The 20,543-nt window shown below is 34.3% G+C and overlaps 1 protein-coding gene across 1 annotated transcript in view; it reads left to right on the top strand.

Annotated features, from left to right (window-relative positions):
* LOC107559124 (sodium/potassium/calcium exchanger 4-like) overlaps positions 1 to 20,543 on the top strand; it is a 35,499-nt gene that overhangs the window by 3,758 nt on the left and 11,198 nt on the right. Inside the window, exons 2-10 of the mRNA XM_016242856.1 lie at positions 2,403 to 2,516; positions 9,256 to 9,332; positions 14,701 to 14,775; positions 14,976 to 15,060; positions 15,129 to 15,232; positions 18,486 to 18,560; positions 18,949 to 18,974; positions 19,055 to 19,108; positions 19,650 to 19,741. Coding sequence (XP_016098342.1) covers positions 2,403 to 2,516; positions 9,256 to 9,332; positions 14,701 to 14,775; positions 14,976 to 15,060; positions 15,129 to 15,232; positions 18,486 to 18,560; positions 18,949 to 18,974; positions 19,055 to 19,108; positions 19,650 to 19,741 — 702 coding nt within the window. The remainder of the gene's footprint in view (positions 1 to 2,402; positions 2,517 to 9,255; positions 9,333 to 14,700; positions 14,776 to 14,975; positions 15,061 to 15,128; positions 15,233 to 18,485; positions 18,561 to 18,948; positions 18,975 to 19,054; positions 19,109 to 19,649; positions 19,742 to 20,543) is intronic.

The following is a 20,543-nucleotide window of genomic DNA, read 5'->3' as shown; positions in this document are numbered from 1 at the left end:
TTTTCAGAATTGGGATTTGCTTTGCACTTCTCGGCCACCGTATGAATGGCATCATAACAGGGTTATTATAGTTAACTCAAACTAAAACCATAAAACAATTGTATTATTTGAAATACAATAAACATTAACTGAAATAAAATAAAAAAAATATATAAAAATTGTATATAAAATATATATAAAAAGCTAGTTGCCAAAGCAATAATTCTTATTTTAATATATATATATATACATACATACATACATACATACAAATATATATAAACATATTTATACAAATAATGACAAAAACACACATCAAAATGACAAAAACTTTAACTAAAATTAATATGAAAAAGGATAATCTAAAAAAATGACTCATTAATAATAACTAATTCCAAATATTTAATAAAATCTATAATATTACACAAAAACTTAAGTTCAAGTGCTGCCTTAATTTTTTTAAGTATAATCAACTTGGTTGTACAAGTCTTTTCCACTTAAATTACATTAAACGGTTTAAAAAAAAATCAAGTTGAATTTCATTTTACTTTAAAAAAAAATTGAAATTGCTCAACTTATTTTGATGAGTTAAAGTAATGTAAAAACATAAGTTGAAATGACTTACTGATAATATTTTTACAGTCATACACTAAAATAACACTGCATCATGTACTGTTACTTGTTCACAGATGCACAAATGTTCAGATTTCATGCAACATTTATTAATCAGATTTTTTTATAGCAGCTTTCTGTATCTGGTTAAAAATTCATAAAAAAATGTCCAAATGCGTAAGCAAAGCTCGTCGAATCTCTCAAGTCAGAAGCAAGTCTGTGGGATTTTTCTGCATGTCTATCATCTACCAAGTGAAAAGTTTGATCTTCTAGACGAGCAAAAACAAGCGGCTTGATTTGAGGTGTCATTCACGCCCATATCTCAAACCCAAATGTAATTCTTAAATTAAATGCAAGCCTTCTGAATTGAATACAAAGGCATTAATTACAATAAAAACAAGAAGCTTAAACGATTATTCTGCACTGATAGCGTCCAGACAATAGCAAATCTGTTATCAGAAACGGCTCCTTTCTCTACCGTCTGCTCATGACAGTCACTTGTGTTTGTGTGGATTGTGAATGTCAGACTCATTGCTTTTCTCATGATGGTTTAGGAAAGAAAGATCAAAGACGGAGGGAATATATTCAGCCCTCCCTTTCTAATCAGGCAAATCCTGTTTTCCTCCTCTTCATCTGTAGCTTCAGGAGAAAAGAAATGCAAAACTGTCACTCTCCTCTCTCCCTGTTTTTCCATGTTAATTATATTATTTTCCCCAGTCTTTCTTAATTATAGACTAAAAAGTCTTTAAAGTGTGATCTCAGTGTAATTTCCCGAACACTCAGGAAGCAACTGAGGGAAAGTGAAAATCTCTTCCTTTTATTGACATGCTTGCTCTGAAGCTCTTTGAGAAATGTCTCTGGCCTGGAGCTGCTCAGGTGCTCTTTGAGAGACTCATCAGTCGTTTGGACCGCATTTAGGCCGGTTTACTTTAATTGACACGCTGTGATTGAAGGAAACACCTGCAGTGGAGCAAACGCTGCCGGCGCTGTTCAGGCGTTCACTGAAGAAAATGATTCTTTTACGTTAAAGCTGAGCACACTAAAGTCTAATGTCGTCTAAAGTCTTTTTTTTGACGCTAATGAGATTTAACCACGCTCTAGGCTTGTATAAAATAGTTTGAGTGCTGAATTAATTAGTGTTTGGATTCTATGCTGATGATAGCAGAAATAATATTTAATGTTTATATTCATTGATGGTTAATATTTAAATATGGCTAATATGTTAATACATGTAAAAGTAATACTTTTAAGAGATCCATTTAATATTATATTAATTTTAATAATTTAATTTAATAATTTATTTCGATTTGATTCTATTTACGATTCATGTATTAATGGTTTATATTTAAAACAATATTAATTATATTTAATGTTAATATGTACAAATATAAATGTTTCATTTAATAATGTAGTTACAATCATTTAATTTAATATTTGAAATTATATTTAATGTTAATACATGTACAAATATTCATTTAAGATATTCATTTAATAAATGAATTGCAATAATTACATTTAACAATATTTAATATTTGTATCCAATATGGCTAATATTTAATGTGAGGTGAATATCGTAATCAAACATATCAGTGTTGCTTATTGTGACCGTGTAACCCCAAAATATAAGATGAAAGTAATCATTGTGCTTTTAAATAATTGTCAATTTTATAACAACTTCTTTTTGAGAATGATAGTCTGAAATGAGCTATTTAAAGTGATGTTTCACTCATTTGATAACTGATCATTCTGCCATCATTTATGACTTTCTTTCTTTATTGTCTAGTGATTTGACCAGTGTTTTGTTTTTGCAGGTCATGGTATGATTGTGGAGGAGTCGCACATGGAATCACATGATCACTGGGGTCGACGGCTGATGTCCTCCACTCCTGATAATGCGACGGAGGTGAAGAACTGCACAGAGCCAGGTGAGATGAGCATCTCGACAAATGCTTTCGCTTGCAAGGCCATCCGCAGCAGACAAATGAGCACTTCAGCAACTAGCATGATCATACCATGATGCTCTTTGAAGTACCTTGTGAAATAGCACAGTATCGGATATTGGAGGCTTGTCATGTGTTGGCATGTGCTCATGGTCTGTTGTGCCAGTAGCGTTGGATTGAGCGCTGAGGATTATATTTAGGTTCTTTGAGACGCCACTAATGACCCACTAGGAATTATCATGTGTTTTTGGTTAATCAGCAGATGGAAAACCTCACAGAAGTGTGTACTAAAAGCTTTGAGGAGATTTTAACTCCATGCCAGGCTGTTTTTTGTAACTCCAGTGAGATTGAAGCGAGGGTTTAATGTGACTTTGCTGTTCACTTGTGGAAGTTTTAATCAGCTTTGGTCCGGAGAGAAAGGCCTGCGTTTAGCTGACACTCGTGTTCTTCCTAGCGCACTCTGTCCCGGACTTACGGCTGTTATTCTGACTGCGCTTGTTCTCATTAAATTCTCTCGAACCCAAATTAAAAGTCTATTTTTAGCCGTGGATGTTCTGTTTGTTCGGCTTTCTAAGTTTCGAGTCTCAGTCAGACATCATTTAAAGAGAGAATCTGACCTGAGGTGTTTGATGTCGCTCCTTTTCATGACTGTGGAATCAACTGATTTTTAAGCACACACGAAGAGATTTGAAGTCATTTCACCTGTGTTAGTAGTTTAAATGTGACATATTCCTTCAGATTCAGACAATTAATTGGTAACATTTTATAATAAGGTTCCGTTAGTTCATTGTTGGTTCATGTTAATTCACAGTGCATTAACTAATGAGGAGATTTTAACTCCATGCCAGGCTGTTTTTTGTAACTCCAGTGAGATTGAAGCGAGGGTTTAATGTGACTTTGCTGTTCACTTGTGGAAGTTTTAATCAGCTTTGGTCCGGAGAGAAAGGCCTGCGTTTAGCTGACACTCGTGTTCTTCCTAGCGCACTCTGTCCCGGACTTACGGCTGTTATTCTGACTGCGCTTGTTCTCATTAAATTCTCTCGAACCCAAATTAAAAGTCTATTTTTAGCCGTGGATGTTCTGTTTGTTCGGCTTTCTAAGTTTCGAGTCTCAGTCAGACATCATTTAAAGAGAGAATCTGACCTGAGGTGTTTGATGTCGCTCCTTTTCATGACTGTGGAATCAACTGATTTTTAAGCACACACGAAGAGATTTGAAGTCATTTCACCTGTGTTAGTAGTTTAAATGTGACATATTCCTTCAGATTCAGACAATTAATTGGTAACATTTTATAATAAGGTTCCGTTAGTTCATTGTTGGTTCATGTTAATTCACAGTGCATTAACTAATGTTAACAAGCACAACTTGTGATTTTAATAATGCATTAGTAAACGTTCAAATTAACATTAACTAAGATGAATAAATACTGTAGAAATATTGTTCATTCTTAGTTCATGTTAAATAAAGTAGTTAATTAATGTTAATTAATGAACCTTATTGTAAAGTGTTACCAATTAATTTAGCATAAAAACATACTCTTATGTTCTAAGAGCATTTTGCTAATGTTCCCATAAATTTATGAAAACGTTACTTCTAAATGTTCTCTGAACATTCAAAACTTCCCGCTTTTTAAATGTTTTGAAAATGTTTTCCTTTTTTTTATATGGTTATGTGAATGCTAAGATAACGTTCGATTTTTACATTTTGCAAACATTATGGGAACACTTCTTTGAACATTCAAAACATCCAGTTTTTTAAATATATATTTTTTTGTTTGTTTTGGGAGCATTCCATTTTTAAATTTGCAAACATTTAAATACCGTTACTTTTAAATGTTCTCTGAACATTCCAAACATTCCAGTTTTTTTTTTTGAAACCTTCTTCTTCTTTTTTTGTTATAAGGGAACATTCCATTTGATAATTTTGCAAACATTACTGAACGTTACTTTTGAATGTATGTTATTGTTTTTCTCTTGTTTTTTATAATGGTCATTTTCATGGTGCAACCTGTCAGTGTTTGTCTCTTGCAGAGCAAACTGTATTTCATTGCACCTAGCATGGTTAGTTAAACGTCAGTTTATCTACAACATTTTTTGTGACTTTCGCCATATTTACCTCCTAAATTATGGCCATGAGCAACTTGCCCCCGCCCTCAAACGCTGTAGCTTGTTTGTGTTGGTTAACATTATGTCGAGAAGACGTAATAATATAATATAATATAATATAATAGGCTTGCCACAGTATATTTTTAAATATTATTATATATATGTGTGTATATATATATATATAGAGAGAGAGAGAGATTAATAAAAATATCTAAACAATAATATATTCATACATTTATAATTCAAAAATATGTTCATTATATATCATATTGTTATTATAGAATATACATTTTACATTGCATATATGCATTAGGTTTGCCATGATACACATTGATACTGGTTGTAAAATTAAACTGATGCAACATTTTAAAGAGGGGGAAATGAAATTTGATGAAAGTTTATTATGTAAGAAAAAAGTGTGTGAACACCATCAAACACCAGCAAACTGTGAAAAATACTGTATTCCACAATGCAGTGGACTCAACTTGACCTTGAAACCAAATCAAGTCTAAACTATTTTTTATTATATTTTATTATTTGTTTTATTTTAAATTTTATATTTAAATTATACAGTTTTGAATAAAAATTGTATATTTAAAATGTATATATATATAAATATATATATATATTTATTTGTTTAGTTATTTATATTGTATTTTATTTTATTTAAAAAAATTATTATTAATGCATTTTATTATTTATTGTTCTAATTCATTACACCTCTTGTACCTTTAGTTTGATATCATATATATATATATATATATATATGTATATTATTATTACAGTGGATTCAAACAAACATCTGGCTCATTCAATCAAGTTTTTAGAGCTAAAATACTTAATACAAAATATTATATTATTTTACAAGATATTGACACAGAAGCAGATCAGTTTGTTTTTATTTTATTTATTCATTCATTCATTCATTCATTTTATTTAATTTAATTTTGCTTAATTTATTATTAAACTGCACATCTCAGTGTTGTTATTCCTGTAGCTTATAAAAGACATGACACTAACTACATCAAGGTCATGGGTTCGTTTCCCATAAAAAAAATACTTTGAATGCAATGCAAATCGCTTTGCCAAAATGCATAAATGTTCACGCAAATGTTCAGCATTGAATAAGCGTACTGCATACTGTGCAATATATACTGTATTTTTGAATAGCAATGCGGTGCAATAGCAATGCAATAACAACAGTACAACTTACAAATACAAACATTTAAAGGTGCTGTATGTAGGATTGACACCGAGTGGTTGAGCTAGGTATTGCAGTCCAAATTCAAAATATTGGAAAGGGTTTTTTTTACCCGGCCCCTCCTCCTCAGACCTGACGACACCAACAGGAACAAGCGCACTTGACGATGAATGAAATGAAATACGTTGTGTTTTCTGCCAACTGGCAATTGGCAAATACAATTGGCTAAACTGACATTGGGCGGGTTTCACAAACCAAAACAAAGACCGACATTCTGGCCCGGAACGCACATTTTCAAAGGAGAATAACTGACTGTAGCATTGTTTTTCAGATAAACAAGTATGTTAACTTAGCATGTTTCTTAAATATCTGCAAACATATTATGGTATTTTTATGCTTTAGTAGAGTCAAAAACTTACATACAGCACATTTGTCACTGAAAATGGTCGGTGCACACCATTTGTGTTAAGACAACTTACATAAAATCTGATTGAAAAATAATCACAATGATAACTGGAGTGTGTCTGCTGAATTACACATGCAACATAGGGAAGTTGTTACACTGATTCACATGCTATTTTAATAATAGCATGCAGTGAGCAGTATATGCTTTGCAGTAAGCTGTCCGTCAGTAATTATCACACAAACGTTCACTCAGATTTTCTGTCTCCCACTTTTGCACTGACAGCTCAAACTGAACGACTCGTTGTTCAGATGTTTGTCAGATATCAATGATCTGTGTGGAAAACATCGGAGAACAAAGGATGTCAAGCGAACACGTAGCAGATGGATAACTCGTGCAAACATGCCGTCAAAAGTGGCATTTCCACACGCTCTAAACATCCTGAATGCTAAACCTTCCAGCTCATTCTTCTGTCTTGACTCTGAGTTTAGTCATATTCAGTGGTATTTATCCGTCTCCAGTCCGTCAAGCTGTGAGCGAGAAATCTCTCTTCTGTTTATGCATCAGCAACTTATTCATAAAGTTATTAATTCCTCCACTTCTGGGTTTGTTAGATAAGACGTGGACCAGATATGTTGTTTTGAACTGTGGAGCATGTGAAATTCTCTTTAGAAAACTGATTTCTGATTAAATTTATAGTACAACACACATTCTATTAATGCTTCAAGTTCACGCATGTTTTTCTCTTGTTTTCAAGTAAAAGTATCTAAACAAGAAATTGGGACTTTTCCGAAAATATATCTTGAATTATATATATATTTTTCTTGTTTTAAACCTAAAAATCTTTGTTTTGTATGGAAGCACATATTTTGCCATGGAAAAACATTTTTTATTGTGACTTTTTATCTCACAATTCAGACTTTTTCTCAAATTGTGAAATAAACTTTCTCGCAATTCAGTTTTTTATTCTGCCAAAAATTAAAACGGTAATTGCAACTTTACTTCACAATTCTGACTTTTTCTTGCAATTGCAAGTTTATATCTTGTAATTCTGAGTTTATATCTCGCAATTTTGAGAACATGCATATAAATATAAATGCAGAATTATGAGTTAAAAAAATTACAAATTTTATCCCGTGGCAGAAACAACATAGTTTTGCATTACTTTTATGCTTAAAAGATAGCTTATGTCTTAATATATTATGCAAATGAGCTTTTCTTGTATTAAGAGATAATTATACCAAATATGAATTAATACATTTTATTATTTATTGTTCTAATGCATTACACTTCTTTTAGCTTACATTTGATTATGTTCTAATGGATTGCACTTCTTGTAGCTTATTGGTTTACTTTGATATCAGATAAATCAAAATAAGAAAAAAAATGACAGTGGCTGTAACAGACATCTGGCTCATCCTGTCATGTTTTATAGCTATTGATTTCATAAAGTACAATAACTGAAAATACAGAATATAATATTCATCTTACAAGATATTGACCCAGAGGCATCAGAAGCAGATCAGTTTGTGTGATTTGTTCTGTTTGCCCGGTTTATCCACCATCTGTTGTAGTTTCTTCTGCCATTTGTGTTGGTTTCATTCCTTGTGTATCTTTTTTCATTCCTCAAGCTGTTATGTGCTGCTCTACACTCCTGATTTCTGTTTTGGATGATTGTGATGGTTATGAAGAATCTATAATCAGAATGTGTAATTTGGCTGTTTTAAGTTTCCGTCATTGTATTCAGATCACGTAAAGGGCTCAAATTTGATGTGACCTAGTATGAGCAGACACTTTATTTCCGTGAAAATAGCTGCCGTTGTTGTGCAATAGAACATTCAAAACAGGCTCATTAAAACACAAACGCACACACACGCGAGATGAAATGTGCGTAGATCTTTACAAAATACACCTGGATCATAAAGCCTGTGAAAAGCACACACAAGATAAAATGCACTTAAAGAACGCTTGGATTATGAACTGACGTCAATGAAAGAAACACACTCATTCTTAACTTTGATTTTTACTTTACATTTATGTATAAGGCTTGCAACTTCGTTGAAACAATATCTAAACTCCATAACTGCTCTACTACTACAGATTCTCGATCTCGAACAAGCAAATCACCAAAGGGCATTCTGGGTTGAGCGAGGGGCGCTGAGCGTATTGAGCGAGCGGAGCGGAATCTTCAGAAAGGTGGTCTGCGCGCTCAAGGAAATATTACCACTCCGCTCACATGCTCTGATAGCAACGCCTTAGCAACCGCAAAGCAACATTCTAAAAACAACTCAAAACATCTTAGCAACCACACAGCAACACCCTTGCAACCTTCCAGAACACCCCAGCAAATGCATAGCAACATTTTTAACAACACTCAAAAACATTTAACAACTGCATAGCAATACCCTAGCAACCGCAAAGCAACATTCTAAAAACAATTCAGAACATCTTAGCAACCACATGGTAACATCTTTCCTGCAAACTCATGGGTTTGTTTCGTCGGGAAACTCAGAATGTTGTTTCACTTCAAAAAATGATTTCATTACTCTGTATTTTTGTCTCGTTTTTCATCGCAAATGTCTAAACACTCTTAAACCAAGATACAGTAACTTGAGAAGCAAAATGATAGAAGATATTAAGTCTTGTTTTCTGAAAAATTTATCAGAATTTACAGTATGCTTAAAACAAAAACAAAAAAAATCTGTTGGTGGGGTCAGAAAAATAAACTTAAAGGGATAGTTCACACAAAAATGTCATTCTGCACATGTCATAATTATTTAGTCAACTGTCCCTTTAACTGAGAGAGAAAACTATTATTTTTCTGACCCCAATTTTTTAGACAACAAAACTTAATATCTTAAGTAATTTTGCATCTCAAGTAAATGTATCTTGATTTTAGAATTCATAGATATTTCTAAAGGGAAAAAGACAAAAATAGGATATTTTTGCAGAATCCACTGTAAGTTGCTTTGGATGAAATGCATGACTGTAAATGTGTGTTTGTGCTTTTTACAGCCATCCGTGAATTTCCAGATGATATTTTCACCAATGCTGAGCGGAAGAGCGGTGCTGTACTGCTGCATATTATAGCGGTAAGAAAGTCCATTTATCTCTCTCTCTTTCCTTAGATTAGCAAAGTACATTTAGAAAATTGCATCACTGCAAGTTTGTGGGAAATTTTATCTGGGTTATTTTTGCTCAGAGTGAATTTGGTCACTGTAATGATGTGCATTCACTCCTGCTGCTTGTTGTGATTTAATAGTGTGCGTCTCTGCTGTTTTCAGTGTGGGTTAATCCACTGCTAATATGACAAGATTTAACTCCATCAGCTATGAGCAGCACAATTAGAATCTGCCCGTGGTTATGTAACGCAGCCGCTCTAATGCTCTAATGTTTGCATCACGCACAGCTCAGGTCTGAATTATGCATTCACACAAACAATCATGATGTGTCCCGTGTGTGGGATTTCTGTCCTTTGGTACCCCCTGTGGCTAGAGATCATGGAAATATCTGTCTGGAATGATGAACTATAATTTAAGCTGGTTGTTACTGTAAATGTATTGCTCATGAAGGGAATTTATGCTTTTTATGATTAAACGGTCTGTAAAATGTCTGTGCAAAGCCTACAAATCAACTGATGGATGCTAGTAAGTTTTATTGGCACATTTGTTGTTTATATGTTGGTTATTGTGGCTTATTTAGGCCTACTTGATTTAAAGCAAGACACTACAGGCAAAACCATGCAATGGGCACTTTTGAGATTTTGGGTTAATTTGCTTCTATCACTTGCATGTCTTCAGATTAGTGGAAAGAAAATATCCAAAATACACATTTATGTGTTATTTTATTACACTTGATCAATTTGCATCTGTATTTCAGTTTATAATACATATTTTTCAAGGCTGTTTTCTCAAAATGAGTCATACATTTCCACTTCAGCTGCACTTACGTTCACCAAATGTTTAGTTTTATTCCTGTCTGTATTCTGAAGTTTTTTTTATGTATCATTTGCATTGCTACAAATGATTTTCAATTCTTACTTAGTGTTTTTGTCGTGTTTTCCAGTTCAAATATCAAAACATTCTTGACTCGAGATACTTTTAATTGAATGACTTAAGATATTAAGTCTTGTTTTCTGAAAAATTGGCTTAAAACAAGAAAAAATATCTTCTAATGGGGTCAGAAAAAATAATCTTAATTCAAAGAGAAAACATGATTATTTTTCTGACCCCATTGGCAGATAATTTTGTCATAAAAAAAAAAACTCAATTATTTTGATACCTTTGATGTACACAAGAGAACACAAGTAAACAAGTGATGTATCTATCATAAGATGGCAATAAACATGAGAAGTGCTCGTTATACAAGGTTTCAGTCATCGTTCAAAATAGTAAAAGCTAGGACAGGAAGGGATAAAGTATAAGAAGAGAATAGAAAAAGTGAAGGCATATCATTTTTTTTTTAAAGAAAACGTCCTTAAGAGTGATTTTGTGCCTCTCTCCGATGGGACCACGGGCTGCCGCTAATTTACCGACTGCAGGCTTCTGGAGGGGATGTAGACGCATAGGAGAGATTGGAGGTAGGAGGGTGCGGAGGCCATGGGTGTTCTATAGGCAAGCACCAATGTCTTGAACTTGATGCGAACCACAACTGGAAGCCAGTGCAGAAAGATGAGTAGCGGTGTGACATGGGCTCTCTTGGGCTCTTTGAAAACAAGATGTGCTGCTGCATTCTGAATCATTTGCACAGGTCTAATTGCAAATGTTGAAAGTCCAGCCAGAGCATTACAATAGTCCAGTCTAGAAATGACAAGAGCTTGGACGAGAAGCTGTGTTGCATGCTCTGTTAGGAAGGGTCTGATCTTCCTGGTTTTGTGTAGTGTGAAGCTGCATGATCATGCTGTTTTTGCAGTATGATCTTTAAGCTGATCATTAAGGATCATGATGGGATTCCAATTAAATGGTAAACTGGTGTTGTACTGATGGGGTTGCTGGGAAGTTGAGAAGCTTGTGTTTGCCAGATTGAGCTGCAGGTGATGTTCTTTCATCCATGCTGAGATGTCCGTCAGGCAGTCTGAGATCCGAGCAGGTACCGTTGGATCATCTGGTTGAAATGAGAGGTAGAGCTGCATGCTATCAGCATAGCAATGATAGTAAAAACCATATGCCTGAATGATGGTTCCCAGTGATGTAGTGTATATAGATAAGAGGAGGGGTCCAAGAACTGATCCCTGAGGAACCCCAGTGACCAGTTGATGTGATTTAGATACCTCTCCTCTCCAAGCCACCCTGAAGGTCTTACCTGTGAGGTAAGACTCAAACCAGTGGAGTTTAGTTCCATTGATGCCCAGCGATTAGAGAGTAGACAGAAGGATTTGATGATTAACAGTGTTGAACGCAGCAGATAGATCTAGTAGAATGAGAACTGAAGATTTGGACTTTGCTCTTGCATTCCGTAGCACTTCGATTTTAAGTCATTCTGCTTCTCAAGTAAATGCATCTTGATTCAAGAATGTTTAGATATTTGTACTGGAAAACAAAGCAAAACTACTAAGTAAGAAAATCATTATTTGCTGTGCGTCTGATTTATGTAACATTTTATTCCAAAAAATGTTTTCCCCCTTTCTGGCTGTTAACAGTATTTTCTGATTTATGGAGTCATAAAAAGAGAGATACAAATGCTCTATGTATCTCTAGTAAGTCAACAAAATGAAACAAAAATTTTCGTGATATCTCTTAGGCTTTGTCAAAAAGGATCTATTGTTGTCCTGATTTTGAAAATATATATATAAAATTTATATTATGTAATATATATTTTTTACGTGACATGTGGCCAAGTATGGTGACCCATACTTGGAATTAGTGCTCTGCATTTAACCCATCCAAAGTGCACACACACAACAGTGAACACACACACACCGTGAACACACACCTGGAGCAGTGGGCAGCCATTTATGCCGCAGCGCCCGGGGAGCAGTTGGGGGTTCGGTGCCTTGCTCAAGGCATGGTATTGAAGGTGGGAGAGAGCGCTGTACATTCACTACCCCCCACCGGTACGAGACTCGAACCCACAACCTTTGGGTTACGAGTCCGACTCTCTAACCAGGCAGTATTCCAACATGATAATGACCCCAAACACACCTCCAAGATGACCTCTGCCTTGCTAAAGAAGCTGAGGGTAAAGGTGATGGATTGGCCAAGCATGGGCATCCTCAAACAGAAGGTGGAGGAGCGCAAGGTCTCTAACTTCCACCAGCTCCGTGATGTCGTCATGGAGGAGTGGAAGAGGACTCCAGTGGCAACCTGTGAAGCTCTGGTGAACTCCATGCCCAAGAGAGTTAAGGCAGTGCTGGAAAATAATGCTGGGTGCACAAAATATTGACACTTTGGGCCCAATTTGGACATTTTCACTTAGGGGTGTACTCACTTTTGTGGCCAGCGGTTTAGACATTAATGGCTGTGTGTTGAGTTATTTTGAGGGGACAGCAAATTTACACTGTTATACAAGCTGTACACTCACTACTTTACATTGTAGCAAAGTGTCATTTCTTCAGTGTTGTCACATGAAAAGATATAATAAAATATTTACAAAAATGTGAGGGGTGTATTCACTTCTGTGAGATACTGTATACACCATATTGTATTACATAACTTTCTATATTATATACATTTATTTTTGAAAGTTATGTAGATTTCAATCTATTATTTCCCATTTGTCAATCATTAGAGGTCATCACATACAGTATATACATCTTAAAAGTCATTTAGACTATATTTATTATATTTAATTATAAGGGTGGGAAAACGAAACTACGGCTTTTTTAGGTGCAAATCACCTTTCTAAGTAAACAAACGTGAGCTATGTTATGATGCTGTTATCGTCCTCATCGCTGAAGGTCATCATAATGCTTGCTTGCATTTGCTTTGGTTTCAAATTGTGAATAAACAGGTGCTTGTATTGAGTTGGTGGCTCATTAAGCTAGACGAGGAAAGGCTTTGCAGTGAATGCAGATGTGAATTGTTTGGAGAGATAGAATCCAGTCAGGCCTGGAGAGCAAGGGCACATTGTGCATGCAGAGGAGGAAACAGGTTCAGTGGAGGAGAGACAGTGTTCTGGAGCTGACAGCCATGATAAACGGCAGGTGAACGCGACCAGCAGGCTTCTGAAAGCTTTCATTTCTCAGGGGTTTTAGAGGTTTTTCACATGTGTTTCTCCTGAAAGTATTTGTTTTAGGAGACGTGAATAGAGACACATTGGGTCAGTAGTTGATATACAGTAAGTTCAGAAACATGAATACTTGGTTCATGCGTTCCAGGCTTGCAATCCTGTTGCACATTATTACAATTTTGTGGTGGAAACAAACCTCAGTACTGTAGAGGGCGAAGAGTTTCTATCAAATGTGTTATTTTTTTAAAGGGATTAATTACTAATAGGGTAAGTTATTTACCGTCATTAATTACTCACCCTGAATGAAGTTGTTATTTTTGTTTTCTTTTGTTTTGTATTCTTGTGATTTTTGTTTACAAGAGTACCACAACGCAAATGTGTGCATTAAAAAACAAAACTAAAAAACAAAAATTAATGAAAGTGACAAAAACACAACTATATTACTAAAACTTTAACTAAAATAAAAACAAAACAAAATATAAATATAAAATCTAATAAAAAAAATATATAATACTAAAGTAAAATATCTAAAATATACTAAATTGCTATACACATTGGTGTTATTTTAGTATTTATATTCTAAATTTGATGTGTATACGTTTATTGTATTTAATAATATTTTGAATTAGCCTTTACTTTTATATTTTAGTTTTGATTTTAATTTTAGTTTTAGCAATTTTCTATGTTTTTAATTTAGTTTCTATTTATCTTAAATTTATTTTGTATCTCAGTTTTAGTTCTAGTCCTTTAGTTCTTAAACTTATTTCAGTTAGTTACCAAGGCAAAATGTCAAATTTTTGTTTAACATTACGCTAAAATGTTTCAACGCTTAATGTTTTAACATTCAGTATTTCCAAATTTTTTTAAGTTTGAGTTTTCCATGTAATTTTAATGTTATTTCGGCTTAATTTCAGTAGATGAAAACAATTTTTAGTAGTTGTCTTTTCAGTATCAGTACTGGTATCAGTAACAACACTGATAAACATTGTTAGTTTAACCAGTTTTTAACTAACTTGCTCTGCCATAACACAACACACTTAAACCACAATGAACGGAACTTCCTGTCAGTAAATTATAGTAAAAATTCAAAACATTTATGCATCTGCTTTCCCATAGCTTATCTTTGTGGTACTGTGGTTTTGACTTTGTAAATTGACTGTGATTTTCCTCATTTTAAGTCACTTTGCATAAAGTGTTTTCTGATTAAAAGTAAATGCAAATTGCATTCAAATCTAACGCAAAATCCAATGTGTGTAGCTGAAGTTTCTACAGTGTTCTCTCATCTTCTTACAGGCTCTCTACATGTTCCTGGCTCTGGCAATCGTGTGTGACGACTACTTCGTGATGTGTCTTGAGAAAATCTGTGAGGTAGGATTGCTCAGAAGCAAATTCCCAGTTGATCTGAGTAATATCGCGGCACAATGAGAGCAGCAGAACCTGCGCTGTTCTTCCTCTGACCCACTTTGAGGCTTTCAGAAGCTCATAAAACATAGTGCTCCAGATTTGGGCGGTGTTTGTGCCAGAGGCTTTGTTGCATGTGAATGGTCTGCTGTTATTGTGTTGTGCAGAAGCTGAATCTGAGCGAGGATGTAGCTGGAGCCACGTTCATGGCGGCGGGGAGCTCAGCGCCCGAACTCTTCGCTTCTGTTATAGGTGAAGTCACACAATCGTCGTTTCTGCACTTTTTGTGCAGCACTTTTGCTTACTGTGTCTGTTTTCAGGTGTCTTCATCACTCACAGTGATGTTGGAGTCGGAACGATCGTCGGTTCTGCCGTTTTCAATATTCTCTGCATCATAGGAGTTTGTGGGATCTTTGCCGGGCAGGTGTGTTTGTGCATCTTCTCCAGCAGCAGCCTTAAAGGGACAGTTCATCTAAAAAAAATTAATTTGCTGTTAATTTACTCACCCTCAGTCTATCAAAGATGTAGGTGACTTTTTTTTTCTTGTGTTGAACAGTAAAGAAGCTTTTTAGCAGAAACTGTGGGTCTTGGTTATTCATAAAAAAAAAAAAAAGCATATCAGGGAACACAAAATGGTCTTATGAAGAGAAACGATCAGTCTGTGCAAGAAACCAAACATTATTTCCAACATTATTCTCTGTAATTCAGAGCCTCAGGCAAACAGTCCGGAGTGATTTCCGGTTCACGATCGAATCATTCTTTTGTTGAACCGGTTCTTTTTGGTGAACTAGTTCAACCGGTTCACTAAATCGGACTGAACCATCTGAAACAGTTTGTGGCTCGAGCAGCACAGATCTACAAGTTACTCAATCAAAACTCACTTTTGGACGTTCCTGACTGTCGCTCCGACTCAAAAGGAGCAAAAATATATTCTGCATACGTTACATTAGGGCTGCACAATTAATCGAATTTCTAATCGCGATTACAATTATGGATGCCACAATTATGTAATCGTTCAAAGCGGCAATTAATCGTTCAAAGTCCACTTATGTTATTCTGCGTGCTTAAGATGCGTTTTTTTCTTTCTACATGTTATCTTAAAGGTTTTTCCCATTATTTTAATTTTAGTTGTAGTATAACATTATAATGCCATTCATATTTTTACTTTTTTATCATTTAAAGAAGAAACCAATCCGATGTATAGTTGGCATTTGAGGCTCAATACTACAGAAAAGCACAAAGTTTTTCAGTTAGTGTTTTCAGCTTGTTTATTTTCATATAAAAATACGGCATGCAGTTGCATCAAACAATGATATAAACATCATTCAATGTAAATTGTGATAATCGTAATTAATAATCGCAATTACAATTTCAAGGGAATAATCAACAATTACGATTTTTGTCATAATCGTGCAGCCCTACGTTAAGTCATTGCATAATTACATAAATGAACTGGTGAAGCAGTAATTTGAACAAGTTCATTGAAACAAACTGTCCAAAAGAACCAGTTTGTGGAAAATAATCAGACTTCCCAGTTTAAAATCAACAGTATTTTATTGATGCATCTATAGAAAACCATCTAGATAATGGTGCATTTAAGAAGCCAGCGCCAAAACACTGATATGAAGAATCTGGAATGAGACATCAAGAACTTAAATTCCAAAGAACCTCAAAAACCTTTAAAAAGAAAGGTTCTTTAGTGGCATTGATGGTTCCATGAAGAGCCTTTAACATCCATGGAAACTTTTCAATCCACAAAATGTTCTTTATAGTGGAAAAAGGTTCTACAGATGATTAAAATGCTCTTCACACTAAGAAAAAAAATGGTTCTTTTAAGAAATGTTTACTGAAAGGTTCTTTGTTGAACCAAAATGGTTCTTCTACGGCATCACTGTGAAAACCCACTTTTGGAACCTTTATTTTCATGAGTGTAAGTGGTTTTTGATAAGATGTATACGGTGGCCGAGAAGTGCAGAACAAATCACAATTCTGAAAACAAAAGAACAAATTACAAATGCAAATGCAAGTCTAAAAAACAAAATAACAATTCAGAAAACACAACAACAATTCAGAAAACATTATAACAAGTCAAAAAACACAATAACAAATTCGAAAACAAAATAACAAGTCAGAAAACACAACGACAATTCAGACAAACCGGAAAAGGTAGGTATAGTTTGAGACAGCGCCATTGGTTTGGGATTACTCACCGCTGACTGGACGAGACATCTGTCAATCAATGTATACAGGGAAGAACCAGCCGAAGAACAGCAGAGTCGTGGTAGAAAGTTCGGAGATGGTATTAAAGTAGCTCAGTTTAAATGTATTGTATGAATTGCCCTCACTATGGAATAAAACATACGGGGTGTATATTTACATGTAGTAAAAAGTGGCTGTAGAACATCAGCTCCAGTGGTACAGATGGATAAGTGCATGCCCTTGGCTTTTTGACGCGATCGACCCGGGTTCGATCCTGCCTTTTGCCGAACTTTTTTTCCCTCCCTTTTCAAATCTCGTATTAGTAATGGATTATATTTACACTAAGTGAAAATAGCAGTATTTTTTAGCAATATGCTATTTACACTAAGTGCAAATACCTAGTTACACTATGTTAAAATAGCAGGATTTCTACTATCAAGTATACTACTTGTTGCAAATAGTGGCAATTATCTGCACTTCAGTATTGTAGTACATTATAAAACAGTATGCAATAATAACGTATTGAGTGTAAATTATAATTTAAATTTAAATTATTAAATGGATGCCACCTTATTGGTACAATAAAGCCCTCCCTACACCTACCCTAACCCTACCCGATACTTTATTTTCAACTTTTTGATTATTTCCTTAATTTTTATTGAAAATAAATGCCTTTACGATGTGATACGAGATTTGAAAAGGGAGGGAAAAAAAGTTCGGCAAAAGGAGGGATCGAAACCCGGGTTGATCGCATCAAAAAGCCAAGGGCAAGCACTTATCCATCTGTACCACTGGAGCTGATGTTCTACAGCCACTTTTAACTAAATGTAAATATACACTCCGTATTTTTTATTCCACAGTGAGGGCAATTCATACAATACATTTAAACTGAGCTACTTTAATACCATCTCCGAACTTTCTACCATGACTCTGCTGTTCTTCGGCTGGTTCTTCCCTGTATACATTGATTGACAGATGTCTCGTCCAGTCAGCGGTGAGTAATCCCAAACCAATGGTGCCGTCTCAAACTATACCTACCTCTTCCGGTTTGTCTGATTTGTCGTTGTGCTTTCTGACTTGTTATAATGTTTTCTGAATTGTTGTCATGCTTTCTGAATTGTTATTTTGTTTTTTAGACTTGCATTTGCGTTTGTAATTTGTTATTTTGTTTTCAGAATTGTGATTTGTTCTGCACTTCTCGGCCACCGTAGATGTGGCTCTTTTCTGAAAGTGCTTCAAAGCTATTGAGGAATCTGGTAAATATTTAAGAAAATATGTGGTCAGTGCATTTGCTAAAATGTGTAACATGGAAAAATGTATCGCACTCAACCTGTCCTTCCATTTCCAATGTGATTTTTTTTCAATATTAATAACACTTCATTTCATGTTTTTTTTGTTTGTAAATCATAGGTCGTATTCAGTGTACAGTGTGCATTATGCTCTATGTATTTAACAGTAGTCTGTGTTGATGTCTGTAGGTGGTCTTACTGACCTGGTGGCCTGTTTTCCGTGATTCTTTCTTCTACATATTGTCTGTAGTTGCTCTAATTGTGGTGAGTCTCAAATAAAACGTATAAACATTACATCCTGTAATGCAGAGATGATGAAAAACTAATAATTAATAAAATCATAAAAATGTAAAATAATAATAATAATAATGAAGTAACAATAAAGATAAAACACATTTGTTTACCTGCCTGTCATGTGACCATTAACTGAGAACGTGGACATGCAAATATGTTGTGTTAAAATATTGCAATAATCATTTTACATCTTAGGGGTTTCTTTTACGTCAAATTTGGGAATAATTTGGGATACATATATAAATTTTTTATGCTGAATATTCAAATGTATTTAGCTTATTTAGTTAAAATTCTACTGGAACTAGACTATAACTGCACTGATTATCTTTTTGTTTGTCTTCTTGTCACCTGACATCAGTTCATCTATGATGAAAAGATTGTGTGGTGAGTCTCTTTTTGTTTTGCACTCTTGTCTGATTTTTGTAAACTTCCGCCTGACGTCTGGTTTTGATTGTGTGTTACAGGTGGGAGAGTCTGGTGCTGGTGGTCATGTATGCTGTATATATCCTCATCATGAAGTGAGTATATATACACATGCTTGCAAAATAGAATAAAGTTCAGAAATAGTGATAAAACAAAATATTATGATTTATGTTCAGAAGTACACATTAAATTGATCAAAAGTGACAGGAAATACATTTATGTTTTTGCAAAAGATTCTTATTTCAAATACGTGCTGTTCTTTTGAAGTTTCTATTCATCTGTGAATCCTGAAAAATACAATGCATCACGGTTTTCACAAAAATATGGAGCTGCACAACTGTTTTCAACATTGATAATAATCAGAAATGTTTCTTGAGCAGCAAATCAGCATATTAGAATGATTTCTGAAGGATCATGTGACACTGAAGACTGGAGTAATGATGCTGAAAATTCAGCTTTGATCACAGAAATAAATTATATTTTACAATATATTCAAATAGAAAAGTGTTATTTTAAATTGTAATAATATTTCACAATATTACTGTTTTTACTGTATTTTTCATCAAATAAATGCAGCCTTGGTGAGCAGAAGAAACTAAAATTGTCTGTCTGTCATTTTGTTTTTGTCTATATTAGATTTAATGCAAGCTTGCAGAAGTTTTTCACAAGACGGAGCGACAAGAACGTTGCCAATGGAAACGCAGCGGCCGGCAGTGAACTGGAGGATGGTAAAGACAGTTTAGACTGTAACTGGGACGATCCGTCCATACCGCTGTTGGGTCCAGGTAAGACTAAACAGACAGGCTTTAAAACTTCAGATTTAATACAAGTCATACTCCATAATTCTATACTCATGTCAACCTCAAGTAAAAAACATGAGGTCACCTGTCCCGCAGTACAAAACATGTGATACAAGTGTGCCTTTACTCTTACTTGAAATGTAATGTGTTTAAAACACTGTATGTTCCAAAGTTCTGCAAGTTTTAAATACAGTCAGTTATGCTCCAATAAAAATTATCTTTCTAGGGTGTCTTTATGCTATATGTCTATAATGTAAGAAAAGTAATTCATACATACTGCGACTTGAATGATATTTTCAGTTACTGAATTAAATTATTTTTAAATATATTACACAACATTATTATTATTATATAATTAATAATCTCATAATGAAGAAATACATGGGGAACACTTATTAGTTAATGTTAATTAATGCATTAACTAATATTAACTAACAATGAGCAATACATTTGTTACAGTATTTATTCATCTTTGTCAATGTTAATTAATAAATGCACGGAGTTCAGGTCCATACATTTTAATGATGAATTAGTAAATGTTGAAATTAATACAAACTGAGATTAATAAATGCTTTACAAGTATATTTCACTTTTAGTTCATGTTAACTAATGTAGTTAACTAATGGAACAATATTGATAAGAGTTACCAATAAATGTCAGAAGCAGAAATATACATATTTTTAAAATTTGGCACAACATCTTGGCATAATCTTTAAGTTATTTAAAAAAC

This window comes from Sinocyclocheilus grahami, unplaced genomic scaffold, assembly GCF_001515645.1.
Source record: "Sinocyclocheilus grahami isolate Dianchi unplaced genomic scaffold, SAMN03320097.WGS_v1.1 scaffold674.1, whole genome shotgun sequence".
NCBI lineage: Eukaryota > Metazoa > Chordata > Actinopteri > Cypriniformes > Cyprinidae > Sinocyclocheilus > Sinocyclocheilus grahami.
Note: the sequence above shows the minus strand (reverse complement) of the source record. Positions and strands in the feature narration are given on the sequence as shown.